This window comes from Rhinoderma darwinii, chromosome 11 (assembly GCF_050947455.1).
Source record: "Rhinoderma darwinii isolate aRhiDar2 chromosome 11, aRhiDar2.hap1, whole genome shotgun sequence".
Taxonomy (NCBI): Eukaryota; Metazoa; Chordata; class Amphibia; order Anura; family Rhinodermatidae; genus Rhinoderma; species Rhinoderma darwinii.
In genome coordinates, this window is record NC_134697.1 from 87,046,351 (window position 1) to 87,071,219 (window position 24,869).

The 24,869-nt window shown below is 46.2% G+C and overlaps 1 protein-coding gene across 1 annotated transcript in view; it reads right to left on the reverse strand.

Annotated features, from left to right (window-relative positions):
* Positions 1 to 1,221: 1,221 nt before the first annotated feature.
* LOC142662997 (uncharacterized) overlaps positions 1,222 to 24,869 on the reverse strand; it is a 123,134-nt gene continuing 99,486 nt past the window's right edge. Inside the window, exons 20-25 of the mRNA XM_075841290.1 lie at positions 16,893 to 17,003; positions 16,082 to 16,255; positions 15,876 to 15,999; positions 15,648 to 15,781; positions 3,812 to 3,923; positions 1,222 to 2,713 (exon numbers count right to left, since the gene is read on the reverse strand). Of these exons, the coding sequence (XP_075697405.1) occupies positions 1,767 to 2,713; positions 3,812 to 3,923; positions 15,648 to 15,781; positions 15,876 to 15,999; positions 16,082 to 16,255; positions 16,893 to 17,003 (1,602 nt within the window). The 3' untranslated portion in view covers positions 1,222 to 1,766. The remainder of the gene's footprint in view (positions 2,714 to 3,811; positions 3,924 to 15,647; positions 15,782 to 15,875; positions 16,000 to 16,081; positions 16,256 to 16,892; positions 17,004 to 24,869) is intronic.

The following is a 24,869-nucleotide window of genomic DNA, read 5'->3' on the forward strand; positions in this document are numbered from 1 at the left end:
AGGTTCCTCCTCCCTTGCATCCCTGCTTGTTCAACCAAGTTCCCGTGAGCTTCCCTGTGCCCGGGTTCCGTTTCCGTCCCTTCTGCCTTCTGTCTGGATTTCCCGTTACTGACCTTTGCCTGAACTTGACTATCCTTGTCTGCCGCCTGCCTTGACCTATTGCTGCCACACCCGTTACGACGTCTGCTGCCTGTCCTGACTTCTGCCTATCCATCCGACCACCTCTACCTGCTGTGCCAAGCGTTGCCTGGGTTCCAAGCACCATCTCCCAGACGACACAGAGGATCCACGAACAAACCGGTGAGAACCATTATACCTTCTTTCCTTTAGACGCAGAGGATACCCTTTGGTTTGGTTACAGGCATAGGTGTAAAATGAGACAGCTCCCTGTATTGTCCATAGTAAAAAAGCTACATGTGTTCTAAACAAAATAAACCCATGATTGGCAACCTTTCTTGGTACTTCAATCCACCCATTCCCTTATTTATTTTGGTCGCCCCCCCTTCTGCACCAACTACAGTTCAGCTATGTCCTTATACACAGGTGCCCAAAATTGTGCCCTACACCATCAGGTATCTTACCATAAAACCATTCACCACCAGGGATGTGGGCACTGACACTATAAAACTATTTATCTAGACTCTGTATAAAACTGCTTACCTAAAAGCGATGTGCTACTGAGTACCTGGCTGCTGTATGGCTAATTATTGGGGCTCTATGCGGCAACATTTGATGAGGTTTTGGATCCCCTGACTTAAGGGGTAACTAAACTCTTAAACGTTTGACACGTCAGAAGTTTTGATCGGTGGGAGTCAGGGCAATGAGACCCCCACCGATCGTGAGAACAAAACGGCAGAAGCGCTCAGGTAAGTGCTGTGCCGCTTCATTTCTGATCAGCTTTCCTTGGGAGTGGCGTACGGGCTCCAGAGAAAGTCTATGAGTCCGTACACCTCTCGCCTGGCTTTCCAAGGAAAGCCGATCAGACATGAAGTGGCACAGCACTCCCCCGAACGCTTCGTTTTACGATAGGTGTGGGTCTCAGTGCTCAGACCCCTACTGATCAAAACCTCAGGTTTTAAAAGATTTTTAAAAGTTTAGTTACGCTTAAATGTGGCTTTAACTAGACGTTCACTAAGGTCCATTGAAGTACTTACAAAATTATAAATAACAGGAGGTTTTTTATTAAAAATGCAGAACGATATGGAGTTTCAAAAGTTAAACTTTAACATTTTCTAATTTTTAACAAGTTTGATTTACCTTTAATGATCATGAAGAAGATATACCATCCATATTTTATGTGCAAAACAACCTATTATATTAGCTGGAAAAAAAATTGCTGCACCACTCTAGATGAGATACTTAAATACAATGTTATTTGCCCATTTGTAATCTAGTTAAAGGTGGTTTTTCATGGTAGCATTGGTTGGAGTTGGAATGCTCAAAGATTTGCTAGGTGAATTGGTCCGGGTGCTCAGGTTCAGTGAAGATATGACCAGGGAGGTGAACATCCATGGATGGCCATGCCCACGTGAACCTACATAATAGTCTGATTTTCCTAACACTGAGAAATGTATTTGTCGAAATCCCCTATTAAACCTCCAGACCGATAGGGAAGAGTATATAGCGACTGATGGTCCTTCATGTCTACAAGACCAGTCTAGAGCAGCGGTTACAAATTCTATAAGATATAGACCAGTCTCGATTCTGCTCTGCGCTGGCTTTTCAGGCTCGAGGAAAGATTGTGCAAAATGGATCGTGAAATCTTTTTATACATCGGAGTGTGTCAGTGACGTCTGTTCCCTATGAATTCTCTGATGTCTAACGAGATCTGACTTCTGTGTAAAACATCGGTCACATTCCTGACAGGGAAATGGCTTCTCTCCTGTGTGGATCCTCTGGTGATAAACGAGATTTGCCTTTTGCACAAAACATTTCCCGCACTCGGAGCAAGGAAAGGGTTTCTCACCCGTGTGAATTTTCTGATGATTGATCAGCATGGTCTTATGGGTGAAACACTTTCCACAATCCGAACACGAGAATGGTTTATCCCCTGTGTGGATTCTCTGATGTATCACAATATCTGACTTCTGAGTGAAACTTTTGCCACAGTCAGAACATGAAAAAGGCTTTTTACCCATGTGGATTCTACAGTGGTATACAAGATCCGACTTCTGGACAAAATACTTCCCGCACTCTGAACACAGGAATGGCGTTTCCACGGTATGGATTCTCTGATGTCTTAGAAGCACTGACTTCCGGGTAAAACTTTTTCCGCACTCAGAACATGGAAAGGGCTTTTGCCCCGTGTGATTTATCTCATGTTTAATAAGGTCTGACTTTTGTGTGAAACACTTGCCACAATGAGAACACGGAAAGGGTTTTTGTCTGGTGTGGATTCTCTCATGGCGTACAAGATCCGATTTCTGTTTAAAACACTTTCCGCACTCTGAACATGGGAATGGCTTCTCCCCGGTGTGAGTTCTCTGATGTATAATAAAGTTCGAATTATGAGCAAAAGATTTACCACATTCAGGACAGGGAAATACTTTACGAACTCGGTAAGAGACATCCTGTTCAGCAATGTCAGAATTATTGGCAGAAGGTTCCTCACTAGGGGAGGATTTAGATGACCGCTCCACCAGTTCTTTGTCTATGCCGACTTGGTCAATGTTATAATCTTCCATTTTACATTCTTCGGGAATAATACTTCCTTCTGAAATATTCAAGTCAACATTTACCACAGGACAGTAACAATCATGAGTATGGCCATTTGAAGATGTGTAGTTTCACCTTTAGAGGGGTTATGTGTTTACCAAAAATTATTAGCAGAGTAGTCCCTGCAGTATGTGATACACTCGCTAATATACATTCCGGGCCACCGTTGCGCTGATTCTGAGATTTTCATAGTTGGTCGGGGGGACCGGTTGTCTAGTTGCACAGTCCTCTTTGATGACGATACGACTCTTTGTCACGTGACCGATCCCGCTGTACTCCATGTACAAGCAGGAGCAGTAGTACAGCAAGTACATGGAGTACACCGGGGTCATTCACGTGACGAAGAGTCGTATCGTCATCAAAGAGGACTGTGAAACTAGACTTCCGATTCCCCGGCAGCGATCTAAAAACCGAGGAAAATCTCAGAATCAGCGCGACGGGGGACCGGAATGTATATTAGTGAGAGTATCACATACTGCAATGACTACACTGTTAATCATTTTTGGTCCCCACATAACCCCTTTAAAGACCAGTCTCTATCTAGGTCCGCCCCACAGAGTGAAACCCAGGAGCTGGCGTAAATTTCCGCTATAATATCTGCCAGTGTTTTTTTTTTCAAAAGTGGCACAGAGCAGCGTAGAGAGCTTTTTGCGAATTTTCTATGACAAAAGGAGTCCAAGCTTTATGAAGCCCCTTTCCTAGGGAAACTTTATCCTACACTAGCGAGAATGTTGTCTCCACAATAACATGACTCAAGTGAGTAGGAACCACCCTTATTTGTCTTCTTAACAACCTACAGCCATCTTTGCTCCTCTTGAGTAGATGACGTATCAATGTGTGCCACCAGCTATATTCCAATCTGCCGAGGTAAAATATTTGGCGCCTCTTGTCACAGGCTTTCCTTGGCCAAGCAATGATAAAAAACACATTCGGGCCACTGCTAACAAATTGCACACATAAAATGTGAAAAATTGGTAAGGGAGTCTCCCTTTAAAAGGAGCTGACGGCCCCGGACCTACTTACTATTCCGTACTGACGGGGGGTGTTGAATAAGACTGATAAAGGCTCCTTACTGTATTTTTCATTTATTACTCACCAATGCTGATATCTATAGGTGTATCTTCTTCCTTACAGAACTGATCATCCAGCTCATATTTCTCCTCTTCTTCCTCGGTCTCTTCGATTTTAACAGTAACCAGGCCTACATCCTAGAAAAAAAAAACATAATAATAATGATTCTGCACCCACTGAACATTCACCCGTAAAGCAGTACTGTGAACTGTGTACCATGACTAACAACGTGTGTTGTTTGTTCGTACATACACTACGAGTGGCGCGGCCCATACAAACAGCTGATCGCTGTGGGTAACGAGAGATGCACCCCCACCGATCTAATATTGATGACTAGAGATGAGCGAACCGGGACAACCGAACCCGGTTTCGGTCCGAACATCGTGAAAAGTTCGATTTGCAGCGAATCCGAACTTCACCGGGTTCGGCCGAACACGTTTTCACCGAACCCCGCTACATTTTTGCGCCTGCCACATGTTACATCTAAAATGGAGGATTTCAAAATATCACCTGACATCAGGCTACCCCATAATGCCTTGCAAACGGCTCTCCCAGCCAATCGGGAGGCAGCATAGGGGCGGGCTCAAGCCTGCAATAATAGTCTATGCATGGAGCTCAGCGGCCATTTTAGAGACAGGAGCTGTAGGGAGAGCATCTCTGTGCAGTTAGGGAAAGCTTTAGGAATCTAAAAGGCAGGAATCCAGCAATCGAAGGGGCTCATCCACTACAGCGGGAGTCTACTCTACTCTCAACATCCAAATTGTAATACAAATTCTCCATTTGCCAAGCCAGTGTGTGAATAAGCTTTTATAAGGGGCTCATCCCCGTTGCATGGGTTAACATCCAACTTGCAATCCAGGCAGGCAGCTGTAGTACTACAACGCCCAGCAATCCCTGAGTGCACAGTGACTGATAGAAATTCTCATTAATTGCCATTTGCCAAGCCAGTGTGTGAATAAGCTTTTATAAGGGGCTCATGCCCGTTGCATGGGTTAACATCCAACTTGCAATACAGGCAGCCTTTGTAGTACTACAACGCCCAGCATTCCCTGACTGACTGGCACCTTATGAGTCACTGATTTTCCGCCAGTCCGAATAACAATTTAAAAGGGCCTCATTTCTGTCTAAGGGTTTAATTCAACGTGCTACTTAAGTACAGCCGGTGCCTTTGGTGCTATTATACAAGTCACAGCATACACTGACTGCCACCTATTCACAGTCACTCATGTTCAGCCAGTCCAAATAATATTGTATAAGGGCCTAATTCCTCTAGTAGGGGAAGGGGTTTTGATTCAACTTGCTGCACTCCAGCAGTGAAATGTCTGGTAAAAAAAAAGGTTGTGAAAGGACGGGGTAAAGGAGAAAACACCCATGCCATGTCCTCTTCCAGCCCAAATGTTGGATCTGTTGGTGCCAGACCCAGTACCAGCATTTGTGGCACAAGACATGTGCCCAGTTCCACTAGTAGCAGCAGCCATGTGCCTGCTCGTAGTAGTATCAGCAAGCCAGACTTGTCCATCTCCTCCGGTGGGCGGGTTATTTTAGACAATACGGCCATTGTGGACTGGTTGGCTGGCTCGCGGTCATCTCAGCAGGAAGACTCTGACGATCTGGCTTCAAGCCAGGTTTCGTTGGATTCCAGATCCTCTACAGTTCCTTGGCACAGTGACAGTAGTAATATGAGTATTTCTAGCGTTTCCATTCCATCATCTATGTCTTCACTCCCCCTTCCTAGCGGGAAGCCATCTTTCCTGAGAGTCCTAAGAGACATCTCCTCGGGTGCGAAGGAAGATACTGAACAACATAGTGATGATGATTTGTTTTCCGCGAGTCAGCCAACGGAGTGTGTTGCGGCGGTGGAGGTGGAAGCGGTGTCTGAGACGCATAGCTGTGGTAGTGGGGGTGTTGGTGGTAGCCGTGGTGGCAGACGCAGTAATGAGGGGGGGCATGGAGCCCGCCATGATGTCACATCACATTCACAACACAGTGACAGAAGTGGCGGGGATGATGAGGAGGGCTATAATGATGTTGTTTTAGACAGGACGTGGGAACCAGGTGACGAGGTGATGACGGCGTCAGAGGAGGAGGGTAGTAGCCAAGCCGAGGTAGGGGCAGAAGTAAATCTGCAAAACGTTGCAGCGGTAGGGTCAGCTCAGGAGCCGGTGACAGCGACACTGCTGCTATTGGTGTAGGCTCCCGAAAAAAGCCTGCCAGACAAGGGGCAAGCTCGATTGGTGGTTGTGGTGGACGTGGTACTACCTCTTTACGGTACTCTGCCGTGTGGCAATTTTTCTGTACCTTCCCGGAGGACGAAAACATGGCACAGTGCCGTATCTGCAAGCAGAAAGTAAGGCGTGGGCAGGGCAGCAATGTAGGAACTACCGCTCTACGTAAACACATGGAGCTGCATCACAAGGCCATGTGGGACAATCGACATGCCCCACCATCATGTACATCTAATGAAGACCCCTCTGCCGCTGCTGCTCCGAGTCCCTGTCATCTAAGTAGTAGCCAGGCCTTATCCACCTTGTCGTTGTCATCATCATCATCACTGTCATCTAGTGCTCCTCCTACGTCCCGTCAGTTATCCATTACGGAATCGTTGTCCAATAAGCAACAATATATACCCTGTCATCCACTTGTCGTGCGGCTTAATTCACACCTGGCTAAGTTGTTGGTGGTGCAGTCGCTGCCGTACCACCTGGTCGACTCCGCTGGCTTCAAGCAATTGATGGCGTGCGCTCAGCCTAGGTGGCGAATACCTAGCCGCCATTACTTCTCCAAAACAGCTGTCCCTGCCTTGCACAAGCACGTGGAGGAAAAGGTGGGCCAGTCCTTGCAATTATCCGTGTGCAGCAGGGTACATGCCACCGTCGACACGTGGAGCAGCAACTATGGGCAGGGACAGTACAGGTCTTTCACGGCCCACTGGGTCAATATTTTGCAGTCCGATGCACCACCGCAGCAATGCCAGGCATTACCACCTCCACGCTTGTATCTTTCTGGTTCAACTCCGGACACCAGGCGCCTACCATCCTCCTCCTCCTTGCCCTCCTCAATGGAGGTCTTCCCGTCCCCGACAGGACACAGCGTATCTTCCACTCCTCCTCCCTCCTCTTTTCATAGGTGCAAGGTGAAGTGCCACAACGCTGTCTTACACCTGCTGAGCCTGGGCGAGAAAAGCCACACAGGGCAGGAGCTGCTGCTGTGCATCAAGGAGGAAATCGCACACTGGCTGTCTCCTCTGAAACTTACACTGGGCAATGTTGTCTCTGATAACGGGAAGAACGTTGTGGCTGCACTGCGTCTAGATCACCTGACACACGCTCTTTGCATGGCACATGTGATCAATCTGGTCATAACACGCTTCTTAAAGTCATATGTTGGTTTGAAGGGTGTGCTGGCCATGTCCAGGAGGGTTTGCGTTCGCTTTAGACGTTCGTATGCATTTAAGCACGCCCTCCTGGACTTGCAGCGTCAAAACAATCTCCCAGAACACAGCCTGATTTTCGACGTTCCAACACGCTGGAATTCCACCCTGCACATGTTGGACCGTCTGTACGAACAGCGGAAAGCCGTGAATGATTTCCTGATGCAGCAGACGGGCAGCGTTTGGAGCCAGTGTAATTTCGAGCTCAGGCACTTGCAGCTGGTTAGAGACGCATGTCGCGTTCTGAGGCCCTTTGAAGAGGCCACACGATTTGTGAGCCGTGACGCTAGCGGAATGAACGATGTTATGCCGCTGATATTCATTATGGAGCAAACGCTCACAGCGATGATTCAGCAAAGGATGGAGGAAGGATCACATCTGGCTATGGATGTTGAGGAGGAGGAGGAGGAGGATGAGGAAACAGGACCTGAAGAGGAGCTGGATTTGGAGATGGAATCACAGGAAGGGATAGGGGACGAGGCAGCCGCACAACATGACAGTGATGGTGGTGATGACGAGTCTGACGACGACCTTGATGATGGACAACCATGGCAGTATGGGGCGGAGATGGAACCAACCGGGCCCTCTGAAACGCTGGCCAGGATGGCGAGCTGTATGCTTCGTTACTTGCGTGCTGACTGTCGTATTGTTAGCATGAAGCAAAGAGATGAGTACTGGATAGCCACACTTTTAGACCCTCGGTATAAAGCCAGAATGGGGGAGTTTTTTGCGCCTTCCGAGAGGGAGGCAAAATTGGCTTATTATAGAGAGAAGCTATGCAGCCAGCTTGTCACGGCTTTCAAACGGCAAACACCTGCTGCAAGCATGTCTGACCGGGGGGCCACTCTCCGCTCCCCACTGCCTCATCGTTCCACCGCCTCTGGCAGAGCTACCTCTGCAATAGGCAGCAGCAGCGGCAGCGGCAGCAGCAGCAGCAGCAGCCAATTCAGTTTGGAAAATATGATGACAACATTTTTACATCCAATACCCCGACCTGACACACATCGTAGTCACCAAAGGGATGTTCACCATCACCAGCACCTAAACAACCAGGTTCACTCGTACCTGGACTGTGCCCTTCCTCCGTCAGAAATCCTGATCCCAGACCCCATGGACTTCTGGGTCAGCAGATTGGATCATTGGCAAGAACTGGCCCAGTTTGCCATGGGTGTACTGTCTTGTCCACCCTCCAGTGTAGCGTCAGAGAGGGTATTCAGCGCGGCAGGGGGCTTCGTCACCCCTAAGCGAACAAGATTGTCCGCCAACAGCTTGGAAAATCTCACGTTTCTGAAAATGAATCAAGCGTGGATCGGTGAGGATTTTAAAACCCCTGTGCCTGATGCCACTGATTAGATCTGACATTGCTGCTGCTGCTGCCGCTGCCGCCTGCTACTGCTGCCTGCTACTACGGGATTCTGTCCTGTCCACTCTTTTTTTAATGTGCCGCTGTTGGTGCTGCTACTACTTCTACCACCAATCCACCCCCAGTGCCGTCTGCTACAAGCAGGCCTGCCCCACCACAGGGCTTTGTCCTGTGACTGTCCAGTGTCTTTTAATGTGCTGCTGCTACTACTACTACCACCACCCTTGCTGTCTGTTGGCTACCTCTACTACCACCAATACACCTCCACTGCCGTCTGCTACAAGCAGGCCTGGAGGGCTTGTGAAAAGCCATTGCTTGTTGCTTTTACATCCATGTATGGATGAACCCCTGCAGGCATCTGCCAATAAAAAGTGTAAATTTTTGGAGGGCTTGCACTCAAAAGCCATTGCTTGTTGCTTTTACATCCATGTATGGATGAACCCCGGCAGGCATCTGCCACCATAAAGGGTAAATTTTTTGAGGGCTTGTCAAAAGCCATTGCTTCTTCTTTTACCACCTTATATGTATGAACCCTGGCAGGCATCTGCCGCCAAAAATGGTTAATTTTTGTACCTTTTTTAACAATACATTAAGCATACAACATGCACAAGTGCAGTGGTTTCTGTTAGTTATCACCGTGTCCCATCCGTTTTCCTATAGCCATACATGTTGGCGTAACTTTGATACTAACTTTGCCTTAAAGACAGCTCAAAAGTACTTGGATACACTCATGGGTGACCTAAGAGTGTTATACAGGGCTTCTAGGGCTTTTAAACAGTGTTATACACGATCTTTAGGGGCTTTCTTGTATTACAGGTTCGGTCCGAATCGAACTTTTTCATGAAATTCGGCGAACCAGCCAAACCGAACTTTTCATAAGTTCGCTCATCTCTAGTCCTCAGGATAGGCATGGACATCCGGTGCTCGGAATCAGCCAGAGCCGCTGATCGGTGCCGGGTCTTTATTTATAAAATCTGTTTCCATCTAAGGACGGTGATTTGTCAATTTCCCGTTAAGAGAACATAATCATTCTTTACATCATTGTTCTCCCACAATCGAACATGTAATTTTTGTCTCACTTTTGTGGGATTTTTGATGTATATTAAGACTTGTTTTCTGTGCAAAACATTTTCCACAATCAGAGCAGAAAAACGTCTTCTCTCCAGTGTGCGTCCTTTGATGGATGGTCAGATATGTCTTCAATGAAAAACATTTCCCACATTCGGTGCAAGAGAATGGCTTCTCACCTGTGTGGGTTTTCCCATGGTTGACGAGACTTAGTTTATGAGCAAAGAGCTTCCCGCAATCAGCACATGGATATGGTTTCTCCCCTGTGTGAACCCTCTGGTGTCTTCTAAGTTTTGATCCACTTCGAAAGCATTTTCCGCATTGTCCACATTGGAACGGCTTATCCTCGGTGTGAGTTTTCTTATGTTTATTCAGATAGGATTTTAGTGGAAAAAATTTCCCACACTCAGAACATGAACACATATTATTGTCCTTACAATCTGTACTAGGTGAATTGACGCTCAATCTAATAGAAGAACATTCCTGGTGGTCAGAAGAATCGGATGATAAACCTGCACTAACAACCCTTGCAGAAGTGACGTTTTCTCCTGGAGAACCTTGAGTGATGTTGCCGTTGTCCAGTATACAGTCTGGAGATAAAAAGAGACATCCTTCCAAAATATTTTTGCTGTCCTCTCCATCTGTGAGAGCAAATGTAAAGATGATAAATGTAAAGATCTCTTATCAAAGTGTCAGAGTAGAAAGTTATGACAATGATGATAGATGTCACAGCATTTCCAAGGATGGCAGGAGTCCAAAAGATGATGTTGGTTCCCCGTAGCCACTACTGGACACTTCACACATACCAAGGCTACCTGCTCATGTTTGTTTATATTTGCGTCCTGCAAACAATGGATCCCTTATCCGTTTTTTTGCGTTACGACAGTGTGTCCTCCGCATATGTCCCGTTTGTTCCATAGGTTTGACTTGAATGGGCGAGACCGAGCCACAAATACTGACAGGAACAGGACCTGCTCTGAGTTTTGTGGCCCGGTCCCATACGAGGATCTGTGAAGAACATGGTAGTGTGCACGGAGCCATAGAAATGAAGGGGTCAGTCTTCCGTCCGTTACAATACGGATAGCACACTGACGAGAAGAACGGTCGTGTGCATGTAGCCAAGGAGAGTTCATAAAAAGAGATTGTTTTAGTCACTGAACAGTTTGTGGTTGTTGCTCACCTGGATAGATATTGTTAGAAGTTTCTTCCTTATTGCACTTTTGATCCTCCCACACATACGCCTTGTATCATCCATCTACATTCTCAACTTTAACCCCTTAACGACCGCCCACCGTCTTTTGACGTCGGGCGGTGCATGTACTCAGTCTACAACGACGCCTTTTGGCGTCGCTGTAGTAGAGTGGGTTTAACGGCACCCTGGTCAAGTCTGCACTAAAAACCGGCTGTAAGTAACAGGTCCGGTTCTTAGTGCAGCCATCAGGACCTGACGATTTCGTCGTAACAGCATGTGACCGCTGTGACAGCCAATCACAGCGGTCACATGCTGTTACTGTGTACAGAGCCGCTGGGAGTGTCTAAATGACAGCTCCTGCTCTAAGAACGAGCTGTTGCTAGCAGCTCTGTTCTTAGAGCAGTGATCAGGAGCCAATAGTATTGGTTCCTGATCTTTTGTGATCACTATGAGATCCAATCATAGTGAGCACTACTGTAAAATAAAAGTAAAAACATGTATCTGTTTCTCCTCACTGTTCTAGCTGTGGAGAGAAACAGATACAAGTGTCAGTGTCCCCTCACAAAATCACTTGTTCCTCACAGTTTAAAAAAAAAACAACAAATTTCAGTATTTTATAGTATATAGTATATATACTATAGTAAATATAAATAGTAAATAGTAAATATAAATATATTTACTGTATATACTAAGAATCGTACTATATACGACTTTGTTTTTAGGGTACGCTGTTAGACGGCGTGTACGCTGTTAGACGGCGTAGGGTGCTGTTCTGGGCTTGGGTTTACAGTTTGTGTTAGGCGTAGGGTTTAGGTTTAGGTTTGAAAAAAAAAAAACTTTAAAAAAAAATCAAAAAGAAAAAAAAAATGTTTAATTCTTTTAGTGTTCTTAGTTGATTAAAAAATTGAAACCGCTAGTTACGTTTATTATTTGCCGTTTAGACTGTATAATCATTATGGCTGCCAGAAGATACAGCGTTGAGGAAGCCTATCAGATGCTATGCTCCGATACGGATTCTGCATCTGAAGTTGAGCTTTTACTTGAAAGCGACAGCGAAAGTGTTGCTTCAAGGGATTCTATGGATAGCACCAGCACCAGTGATATGGGAGACGGCGCAGTTGCCACAAGGTCCGTTCAAAGTGCAGCCCCTGAAATTGCACAACCCCACCAAACCGATTTAGTGTGGGAACCCACAAGTCTATTTTCTCCCACCATAAATGACTTTATTGCTACTCCTGGCATAAGTCCCAATGTCAGTAATTTTTCACCACTAAATTATTTTAATATTTTTATGACGGACCAAGTTTTGGAACATTTTGTGCAGGAAACAAATTTGTATGCCAGGCAGTACATTGCCAATAAGCCTTCGTCACCTAATGCCAGGTTGTGGAATCCCACAAATGCAACGGAAATAAAAAAAATTCTGGGCCTCACCCTTAACATGGGAATTATAAAAAAAAACCTCTATTAGGTCATATTGGGCATCAAGCCCTATACATGCCACCCCCATTTTTTCTGGCATTATGTCACGCAGCAGGTACGAAATACTTATGCGATTTCTCCACTTTAGTGACAACTTACAGGCACCCCCTTCCAGCGACAGAAGCCGAGACCGGCTGTATAAATTAAGGCCTTTGCTAAATTTTCTTAATTCCTCCTTTTTAGGAGCATATACCCCTGAACAAAATTTAGCAGTGGATGAATCGCTAATGAATTTCAAAGGGCGTCTCTCATTCCGCCAATTCATACCCTCAAAAAGCGCAAAATACGGGGTAAAGATCTACAAATTATGTGAAAGCACTACTGGCTACATGTGCGTTTAAGATCTACAAGGGTAAAGACAGTGAATTCAATCCACCAGGGTGCCCTCCAAATATTGTACCACTGGTAAGATTGTGTGGGATTTAATTGGCCCTTTCCTACACAAGGGGTATCATGTATACACGGACAGTTTTTATACCAGTGTGCCATTGTTTAGCGCCCTTCATTGTGCCAACACCGGAGCCTGTGGCACAATACGCAGGAATCGCAAAGGTTTCCCACGTCAACTTGTGGATAAAAAACTACCAAAGGGGGAGTCATGCGCTTTTCAAATTGAGAAGATGCTGGTGACCGCGAGGACGTCTACATGATCAGCACTGTCCATTCAAGTGCAACAGCAACTATTAGAGAACGTGGGGCCTCTGCAGATAGACAAAAGCCTGTGTGTGTCATCGGCTATAACAAATTCAGGTTGCGATGCAGAACGCATTTGTCCTGTACAAAAAATCAGCGGGCAGGGCGACATTCTTTGAATTTCAGGAGAAAGTGATTGAAGATCTCCTATTTCAATCTGCAGACCAGAGAGTAGTCCATGAGTCAGAGGATGTACACCGACTTGTTGAAAAACATTTTTTACACCCCATCCCTTCAACATCTAACCAAAAATACCCCAAAAAACGGTGTCGGGTCTGCAGCAAACGAGGACAGGGAAGTGAGTCACGATATTATTGTTCCGCTTGTCCTTCCAACCCTGGTCTATGCATAAGTCCCTGTTTTGTCCTTATCAATACACTATGGGCTTTATTACAGTTTTGTTCGGGTTTTTGGTGGACCTCTTACACCCGACAATACTTCTAGAAATAGCGACATTAATTTGGGGAGTAGTAGTCCTTTACTGTATCTATACATACGGTGTGGGACACTGCGCCTTTATATATTCTACAGGTGATTGGTTGTTTTGTGCACATGGCGGTTCCTACCTTGCCGGGCAGGGGCTTGTTATGGTGTACCGCGTCACTTGGCACATTCGTCCCTTATATAGGGATTGATGGAGCTAAAGAGACGTTGTATGACCAGTCACTTTGAATAATAAAGTCATTACAGCCCTACAAGTTTTCTTTCATCCTGTGAACATGCTCTAGTTTTCCACATAGCTGGATACATTCTTCCTCCTTTTTTTTTTATATATTGCCTTTTTCCGCCAACAGTTTAATACATTTTCCCACTCTAACTTACTATATATCAGAGCGGGTTGATAAACATAATGTCTATGGACTGACATGATTTCAGGACAGCTGCTTTCTTAGCACGACATAGTCATAGGGTGTAGAAACTGTTAGGGACATCTATTTCTCAATCTAGAAAAGTAGAATCCTCCCATTTTCAAAGCAAAATGTGTGTCCTGAAAGCCTCCGGGTGCTCCCTTCCTTTTGGGTCCTGCCGTGTGTCCAGGAAACACATTAGGGCCACAATGGGGATATTTTTGAACACAGGAGAAACAGGGTGATACATTTTCTGGTGCATTTCCTTATTCTCATGTCCTCTGTACAAGAAATCTGACCTTAAAATGACACATTTGTGAAAAAAAGTGAAATAAAATTTTCTTTCCACCTGCTTTGCATTACTTCCTGCGAAAACTGTGGGGTCAAAATACTTAGTACACACCTAGATGAATACCTTAATGGGTCTAGTTTTCAAAATGGGGTCATTTATTGGGAGTTTCTATCTTTTTGGCAGCTCAGTGCCTCTATAAATGTGTAATGGGACCTGAAACATTTCAAGCAAAACGTGTGTCCTGAAAGTCTTCGGGTGCTCCCTCCCTTTCGGGCCCTGCCGTGTGTCCAGGCAACGCATTAGGGTCACAATGGGGGCATTTTTGAAAAACAGGAGAAACAGGGTGATAGATTTCGGGGTATGTTTCTTCATTATCATGGTCGCTTTACAAAGAAATCGGTCTTCAAAATGATACTTTTATATAAAAAGTGTTGTTTTTTTTTATTTCACCTGCTATGCATTAAATTTAGCAAACAACTGTGGGGTCAAAATACTCACTACACCCCTAGATAAATACCTTAAGGGGTCTAGTTTTCTAAATGGGGTCGTTTATGGGGAGTTTCTTTCGTTCTGGTAGTTCAAAACCTCTCCAAATGTACAGTTGGGCCTAAAACATTTTCAAGCAAAATATGAGACCTGAATGCCTCCGGTTGCTCCCTTCCTTTCGGGCCCTGCCATGTGTCCAGGCAACGCATTAGGGTCACAATGGGGGTATTTTTGAAAACAGGAGAAACAGGGTGATAGATTTTGGGGTGTGTTTCTTCATTCTCATGGTCGCTTTACAATGAAATCGGTCTTCAAATTGATACTTTTATGAAAAAAGTGAAATTATATTTTTTTACACCTGCTTTGCATGAATTCTTACAAAAAAACTGTGGGGTCAAAATACTTACAACACCCCTTAATAGATACCTTAAGGGGTCTAGTTTTCAAAATGGTGTCACTTGTGGGGGTTTCCACCATTCTGACACCTATGAGCCTCTGAAAACCTGGCTTGGTGCAGGAAAACTAAATGTACTTCAAAATGTATAAAATTATTACTAAACTTGTAAGTCTTCTGAATTGCTCAAAAAAAAAATATTTTGCCCAAAGGTGCTGCCAAAATAGAGTAAAGCGATGGAAATATATATTTAATAAAAAAATTGTACAGTATGTGTGTACATATGTGACATATTGCCGTTAAAAATAGGGAAAAATTATAATTTTTACAAAATTTCTTCCATTTTTCTATTTTTTTATTAATTTCCGCAAATCGTATCAGTCTACTTTTACAACTAAAATAAACTACAACATGTGACGAAAAAACAATGTCAGAATTACTTGGATATTCATTACTTGGTCATTAAGGTCTTTTCAGGCCCGGTCATTAAGGGGTTAATATGAATATTTCCCTAAACACTCACATAAAATATTACAAATTATTTCCTCAGTTAATGAGCTGAAATGTAACAAATTATTAGGTAATATTGGCAAAGCATGAAGTGCACATTCACCTTTATGGGATTTGACGAGACTTTGGTTCCACCTACGTGATGACCCTCTGGGACGTTGTGATATTCCTGTGGACAATCCCGGGAAAACACAGAACTGGGACATCTCTCTGATGGATTTCTCTTACTGGATATACCTGTAGGAGACACATACAGTGGAAGACATTGTTTATATGTAGTTATCAGGTGATGGGTGTATCTTGTGGACTGTCAAAAATGCTCTCCTCTTACCCGGTGATGTGAGGGGCCGGAGGTCCTCCATCATGGCGTCCCTGTACAGATTCTTGTGTTCTTCTATATACTCCCACTCCTCCATGGAGAAATAGACGGAGACATCCTGACACCTTATAGGAACCTGACACACAATGATACAGTCATCATCCCGACACCTTCATAGCGTTACTATATAATGTCCCAGCATTCCCGGTAGTCCTCACCTCTCCAGTCAGCAGATGAATGATCTTGTTGGTGAGTTCTAGGATCTTCTGCTCATTGTTTCTCTTAGGTATCAGTGAAGGCTCCGTGATGGTACTGGTCCATCCTCCAGACATGTAGGGACATCTGTTGGGGGATAGAGAGTCACCAGATGTCTTCTTCACTACTGAACAATCCTGGATATCGAGATGAAACATACAAGAGAATCAAAATGAACAGGACGTTCTTAGTAAACATTTTGATCGTATAAGCGCACCTGCCTCCTCATGGCAACTTCTTTTAAGTGGGTCCCTACTCTATTAGGTGCCGCACCACATGGCAACCAGTGCCATCGAAACACCCCGCCTGCAGAGGGAGCAACACAGTCCCCAGGCTAAGACACCTTATGTTGTAGCCCACAGATCAGTCCATAGTAATGCATCCAAAGGATAACTGAATGCAACCACCACCAGGTAACACTGTCCAGGTATATAACAGGTGAATGATAGGTTATTAACCCCTTAATGAACAGCCTATTTTCGGTTTTTGAATTTCCGTTTTTACCTCCCAGCATTCCAAAAATCATAACTTTTGTAATGCGTGTGCACCGCGGACTGTTTAGGAAGGTGGAAGCAGCATTAGGGGGGCAGTCAAAATGCTAGGGGGCGCTATCATTGTATTAAAATAAATATCTATGCACCAGAGAAGATTTGTTACAGCATTTATATTTACAAATCAATTATGATGACGTGATCTTTTGCTTTTTATATAATATTGTTCGTAGGATAAAAAGATAAGAGAAAGGACATATACATGAGTCCCGGATTATTTTACCTCTCCGGTAAGAAGGTAGATTATCTCCAGGGTGACGTTCAGTATCTTCTCCGTTATGTGTCCCTTATCCATCACAAAGAACAATGAAGTGTAGATGGTTTCGAATGAGATCTACAAATAAAGAGATGATAACTAGATGATATAATTATGAAATGTTAAAGGGACACTCCGGCCAAAACTAACCTCTCCCATGTGCTGCATTCTGGTATTCCATGTGTCAGTCTCTCACCTGTTATTTATCTCTATATATCAGACCGGGACGGTTGCTTAGCAGCAGTGTGAATCCGGCTCGGTGACTACTTTCTCTACTTGGGTCTCTGGAGATCTATGTGTCACCCGTCACAGGCTTCAGCAGTTTCTGTACCGCACTAGTTATACACAGGGGAAAACAGAAACTTCTATCATCAACTGCCACTGATACTTAGACAGGTTCCTGTCACACAGGTGTAGAAGAATATAGTGCAGCCTCCCTGTCTGTATACTTATGGTTTCTCAGCTTATTTAGAAGAATATAGAGAGAATAATAATCACAGTGTCCCCCAGCATAAAGAAATTATATGGTCTTTAGCTGGTCATGTGATTGATAGCAAAGCAGAGAGGAAGAGAAAGCTGGGGAAATCTAAGAATAAAGATGGAGGCTTTTTTAAAGCACAGACAAGGCAGGAGTTCAAAAAGTAAGTACAGTGTACATAAAAGAAGTGTAGAGTGATATATACAGTCAGGTGAGGGGTGCAGACATGGAAAGTTGTGCTTCCACTGGAGCTCTTCTTTAATTTCTAGTTCCGTGTCTCTTGGCAGTAAGGAGAAAATACAGCATGTGGGAGGTGACAGTGGCGTAACTACCGCCGTTGCAGCCGTAGCGGCTGCTACGGGGCCCGCGGCACGAGGGGGCCCGTGTCGCCTGCCGGCACGGGCCCCCACCGTGGCCGGAGGCTCCGTTAGCAGCCGCTACGGCTGCTACAGCGCGACTCCACTGAACACTACGGCAGAGCAGGGAGGTATCTCCCCGCTCTGCCATTAAACAAAAGACATGTATCCCCTATCCACAGGATAGGGGATACATGTGTGATCGCTGGCAGCGATAGGGAGAACGGGGGACTGAAAGTCCCCTGAATTTCTCCCTCACAAACCTCGGACTTCCAGGGTCTGTGTCGGCAGCTCCGTAGAAATGAATGGAGCGCCGGTCGTGCTTGTGCGCATGCGTGACCAGCGCTCCTTTCATTTTTTTGGAGCTGCGCAGACGCCGGCAGTCAAAGGTTAGTCATGAAGAACTTCAGGGGACCTTCGGTCCCCCGTTCTCCCTATCGCTGCCAGCGATCACACACGTATCCCCTATCCTGTGGAGAGGGGATACATGTCTTTTGTAGGACACACTGTAGGTCGCATTTTTTTGGGAGGGGGGGACGCTGTATGGCGTTCCCTACAGGGGGGGCTGTATGGCGTTCCCTACAGGGGGGGCTGTATGGCGTTCCCTACAGGGGGGGCTGTATGGAGTTCCCTACAGGGGGGAGCTGTATGGCATTCCCTACAGGGGGGGCTGTATGGCGTTCCCTACAGGGGGGGCTGTATGGCGTTCCCTACAGGGGGGGCTGTATGGCGTTCCCTACAGGGGGGGCTGTATGGCGTTCCCTACAGGGGGGGCTGTATGGCGTTCCCTACAGGGGGGGCTGTATGGCGTTCCCTACAGGGGGGGCTGTATGGCGTTCCCTACAGGGGGGCTGTATGGCGTTCTCTACAGAGGGGGCTGTATGGCGTTCCCTACAGAGGGGGCTGTATGGCATTCCCTAGAGGGGGGGCTGTATGGCATTCCCTAGAGGGGGGGCTGTATGGCGTTCCCTACAGGGGGGGCTGTATGGCGTTTCCTACAGGGGGGCTGTATGGCGATCCCTACAGGGGGGGCTGTATGGCATTCCCTACAGGGGGGGTGTTGTATGGCGTTCTCTACAGGGGGGGGCTGTATGGTGCTCTACAGGGGGGGCTGTATGGCGTTCTCTACAGGAGGGGCTGTATGGCGTTAGCGCCATACAGCCCCCTCTGTAGATAACGCCATACAGCCCCCCTGTAGAGAACGCCATACAGCCCCCCTGTAGAGAACGCCATACAGCCCCCTCCGTAGGGAACGCCATACAGCCCCCCCTCTAGGGAACGCCATACAGCCCCCCCCCCCCTCTAGGGAACGCCATACAGACCCCCCTCTAGGGAACGCCATACAGACCCCCCTGTAGGGAACGCCATAAAGCCCCCTCTGTAGATAACGCCAAACAGCACCCCTGTAGAGAACGCCATACAGCCCCCTATAGATAATGCCATACAGCCCCCTCTGTAGATAGCGCCATACAGCCCCCCATACAGCCCCCGTGGCGCAGAACAAGAACTGTGTGTCAGGAGCTTCATGGAATGGATTTCCTTAGATCCCCATGCACAATGCCAGGCGTCAGCTGGAGAGGTGTAAAGCACGTCGTTCTCTAGAGTGATGAATAACGTCTTGTTATCTGGTAGTCTGATGGGTGAATCTGGGCCTTTGAGCGTTACCTACAGGAATACATAGTGTCTACTGTAAAATTTAGGGGAGGAAGGATACATGTCTGGGGATGGTTTTTAGGGTTTGGGCTACATCTCTTATTTCCATTGAAGAGTAATGTTAATGCTTCCACATAGGAAGACATTTTGGACAATTGTGGGAACAGTTTGGGGAAGGACCTTTCCTGTCCCAGCATGACTGCGCCCCTGTAAGCAAGGTCCATAAAGACATGGTTTGATGAGTTTGTTGTGTAGGGACTCGTGTGGCCTGCACAAAGGACCATCCAACACCTTTGGGATGAATTATAACACGGGTTGCGAGCAAAACCTACTCATCAATATCAGTGCTTGTCTGTGGGAATTTGTGCCCATTCAGCCAAAAAAAAAGCATCTGTGAGGTCACACTCCAAAATCTTGTGGAAAGCCTTCCCAGAAGAGTAGAGACTGTTAAAGCCGCAAGAGGGCAATGATCGAGAACGAGGGTTCATATGGCAGTAAAACTTCTACCGATCGCAAAATGATGGCATAACCCAACGATATGCCATCACTTTGTGTGATGAGAATATTCCGTTACTTCTTCAGTGGAGATCCGCACAGTAACAGCCAATATCCTATGGCCTTCCTCTATCTATCAGAAGTTTAGTCCAGATGGGCCTGAGCTGTCTATACGTGTCTGCAGGAACATGATCAAAAGATGGTCTCTTGGTTATGGCCATGTCAACTTCCAGCAGACGGTGAGTAATGGTCATTACATTGTGATATGTATCCGGTAATGTAATAAGTGGTGAAATATGACACCCGGACCCCACACCGATCAGCTGTTCGGGCTGCCTCCGGGCACCGGATGTTATGCTGGGCATGCAGTGCTTCATACACTGTATAGCGGCCGTGCTGCAGAACTGCAGCTCCAGTCACATTCACGGCCGCTATACTGTGAGCCATCTGCTTCCGGAACGGACCCCCATCAATGATATACCGATGACCTATCCTGTGGAAAGGTCATCAGTATGAAAAACCGCCCCCTGCCCGGACAACCCCTTTAATTCTGGAGCACTGAACTCTCTTTAGCCATGGGAACCTTCCAGTATTACACTTGAAGATCTCGGACCAAAAATGGAGCCAACTCAGCGTTCTGTAAACAAGTCAACTTTATGGTCCAGTCATGTAATGTCCTTGTCAGAGGTTATAATGTTGTCGGTCATTATAATGCCTGAACTGAAGTGTCCACATCTCACCTGACCCAGCTCCTCTCCAGACACTGATACCTTCAACATGCTCAGAACTGACGCTGTGCCGAGAAAATCCTGACAATCCACCAAAAACTTTCACCAAATATTTTTTATCAATGCCAGATTAGGGGCCGTTCACATATGACCGTTGCTCCTGTCAGTTTCCCTCCGGCGTGTTGCAGAACAGCCATAGTGAAACTGATGCTAGAACGGATCCCATAGCTTTCTATGGGATCTGTCCTGGCACAGGGAACATCAGTTGTGGCTCCGTACAGTGATAGACCAGTGGAGGAACCAGGATCCAAAAACGTTACCTGCAGCGTTTTTTGGTTTGGCTCCCAGGATGTCCGGCGCCGTATCCTATCTATTTTAACTGTGGCCGGATGAACGCCAGGTGCTGCCGCATCCACCTTCCAGCAGCACCCGGCGGAAAGGCGGCCGGGGGTATGTCCCGCTGTCAACTGTATCTGCATCCTCAGGACGCAGATAGAGTTGAACCCAATTCTGAAGCAGGGAACCGTCAGCTCCCTGCTTCAGAATTAGTTCAGAGCGGAGAAGCAGAGGGAGCTCCTCCGCATGCTGAGAACTCTCTGGCCACAGCGCTACCTACAGGGAAGCCCTTGACGTCACTGTCCATATATGGACAGTGACGTCAGTGGCTACTGATTGGGCGGAATCCCCGTTGCCGATGATCTTGGCTCCTAGAGGAAACCCCTGAGGTTAATGTCCATATTTGGACATTGACGTCAGGGATCTCCTCCTGGAGCGGAATCTCTGGCCAGAGTCGGCAAGGGGATTCCACTCAAGGAGTAGTCCTTCTCGAGGCAATCCCCGGCCACAGCATTGGTAATGCTGTGGCCGGGGATTCCGTTTAGGGAGTAACCCCTGACGCCACTGTCCATATATGCTAGAGGGAGCTTGAGTGGCGCTATCTACAGGAGAAGGGGGTTAGCGCTATATGTATCCGGCGCTATCTACTTGGGGGCGCTGTGTGGCACAATCTACAGTCGGCGCTGTGTGGCGTTATCTACAGGGGGGGGTGGCATTATATACAGAAGGCACTGTGGCATTATCTCCAGGGAGTGCGGCATTATATACAGAGGGCACTGTGGCCTTATCTACAGGGGGTGTGGCATTATATACAGAGGGCACTGTGGCATTATCTACAGGGGGTGTGGCATTATATACAGAGGGCATTGTAGCATTATATACAGGGGGTGTGGCATTATATACAGGGAGTACTATGGCATTATATACAGAGGGCACTGTGGCATTATCTACAGGGGGTGTGGCATTATATACAGGGAGTACTATGGCATTATATACAGAGGGCACTGTGGCATTATATACAGGGGGGTTGACATTTTCAGACCCTAGACAACCTTTTTGGTGGACCATTGTGGTAAAAAAAGATGTTAAAAACGGATGACAACGAACGACAACTGATGGTTTTGTAGTAAAAATTTTGAAAATGTCTGATGCAACTGATACATTTTTTAATCGGTTTTTGCATCAGTTGTAATCACTTGAGACAAAAAAACTGATGATGATGCAATTGATATATGTGAACGCACCCTTAGATGGAACTTCAAACAATGTAACAGTGGCCATCAGCTGTTAATCAACTGTTATGGGGGACTTTGACTGTTGCTGTTATGTGGGCACTGTGACTGTCACTGTTATGGGAGCACTATGGCTGTCACTTTCCTGGGGGAGAGTTGGTTGTCCCTGTTATGGAGGACTTTGACAGTTACAGTGCCCACATAACAGCAACAGTCAAAGTCCTCCATAAGAGGGACAACCAACTCTCCCCCAGAACAGTGACAGCCATAGTGCTCCCATAACAGTAACAGTCAGGCTGGATTCACACGAGCACATTATGTCCGGGATTAGCGCCCAAATTACGTTCCGTCCATTACGGACGTAATGTGCTCGTGTGAATCCAGCCACACAGTGCCCACATAACAGCAACAGTCAATGTTATGGGAGCACTATGGCTGTCACTGTTCTGGGGGCCCTTGACTGTTGCTGTCATGTGGGCACTGTGACCGTCACCGTAAGGGTATGTGCACACGACCTATTTTCAGACGTAATGGAGGCGTTTTACGCCTCGAATTACGCCTGAAAAGACGGCTCCAATACGTCTGCAAACATCTGCCCATTGCTTGCAATGGGTTTTACGATGTTCTGTTCCCACGAGGTGTAATTTTACGCGTCGCTGTCAAAAGACGGCGCGTAAAATTACACCCGCGTCAAAGAAGTGCAGGACACTTCTTCGGACTTATTTGGAGCCGTTTTTCATTGACTCCAATGAAGAACAGCTCCCATTACGTCCGTAAAAGACACCGCGAAAAACGCGAGTGCATGCAAAAACGTCTGAAATTCAGGAGCTGTTCTCTTCTGAAAACAGCACCGTAATTTCAGACGTATTTTGCGTTGTCGTGTGAACATACCCTTAGGGTATGTTCACACAGTCTATTTCCGGCCGTTTTTCCGGCCGTAAACGGCCGAAAAGCGTCCAGAAGGTCGGAAGTAAAAACCTTGATTTCAATGGGAAAATGGCGTTCTGTTCGGACAGAGCTTTTTTCGCTGCATATTTTTACGCGTAAATAAACGGCCGCGAAAAAGAAGTGCAGGTCACTTCTTGGGACGTTTTTGGAGCCGTTTTTCATTGACTCTAGCGAAAAAAGCTCCAAAAACGGCTGTAAAAAAAGCAGAGAAAAACGCAGAGAAAATTGCGAGTGGCTTAAAAAACGCCTGAAAATCAGGCGCTGTTTTCAAGGAAAAATAGCTCCTGATTTTCAGACGTTTTTTGAGCTACTCGCGTTTTTCACGGTGTGTTTTTGCGGCGTTTTTGTGGCCGTTTTTGGAGCTGTTTATTGAAAACAGCTCCAAAAACGGCCACAAAAACGCCGCAAAAACACACCGCGAAAAACGCGAGTGGCTCAAAAAACGTCAATGAAAAACAGCTCCAAAAACGTCCCAAGAAGTGACCTGCACTTCTTTTGACGAGCCGTCATTTTACGCGCCATATTTTGACAGCGACGCGTAAAATTACACCTTGTCTGAACAGAACATCGTAAAACCCATTGCAAGCAATGGGCAGATGTTTGTAGGCGTAATTGAGCCGGTTTTTCAGGCGTAAATCGAGGCGTAAGGCTGGGTTCACACAGAGTTTTTTGTAAGCGGAATTTTTGCCTCAAAATTCTGTTTGGAAGTTTGAGGCAGATTTTCCTCTCCCTGCACGCCGATTTTCGCAGCATTTTTCGCCCACGGACATTGAACGCCGAGGGCATAAAACGCCACAAAATATGCTTTCTCTGCCTCCCATTGAAGTCAACGCTCGAAAATAGGGCATGTTGCTTCTTTTTCCCGTGAGGCGGTCTTACCGCTGGCGGGAAAACGACGCCTCCGCCTCCCATTGAAATCAATAGGAGGCATTTTCGAGCCGTTTTTGACCAGTTTTTTGGCACGGTTTCCGGAAAAAACCTCTGTGTGAACATAGCCTAAAACGCCTGAATTACATCTGAATTTCGTGTGAACATACCCTTATGGCTACACTGGTGTTAACACGGTTACATAGGAGAGGGGGGTGTCACAGGGGCTCTGAAAAAAGATCAAATATCTGTTTTATATCTCCAAAAAGTGTGAGGTTTGATTCTGGAACATGTAAATGGTAATAATATAATAATGTTATGTCATAGCGCCACCTGGTGGCCATAGTACAGATTGCGTTCATCATCCGCCTGATAAGCATTTTAGTAAAAATCTCACATACAAAGAAGCTGAATATGTTTATACTACGCGCATCATGCGTCACACACTGACACGTAATAAACGGACAGGAAAGATTCTGACTGTAAATACCTGAATGATTGCCTCGCTTCACCCAGAAGTCATAAACGTCACTTCCTGTTTGTGTGTTCCAGTCATTTTTCTTCCGGGTACTCAGATGGCCTACCAAGACAGTTGCCACAGTGACCACACGAGGCCGCTGTTGCTACTGCACATCTTTTGTGCTGTCTGCATCATATAAAACTAGGTCTATAAATTCTCTGCAGTATTGCTATATTATTGATTAATATATACCATATCGGAATAATTTGAAAGTAAAAAGTTCCTTGCGGTGACCACACGATAGCGCGCTGCTGCTCACTAGGCTGCCTGCATTACATTGAATTTAGTAAGCATTTCACAGCATTGACCACACGATGGCGCTGCTGCTCAG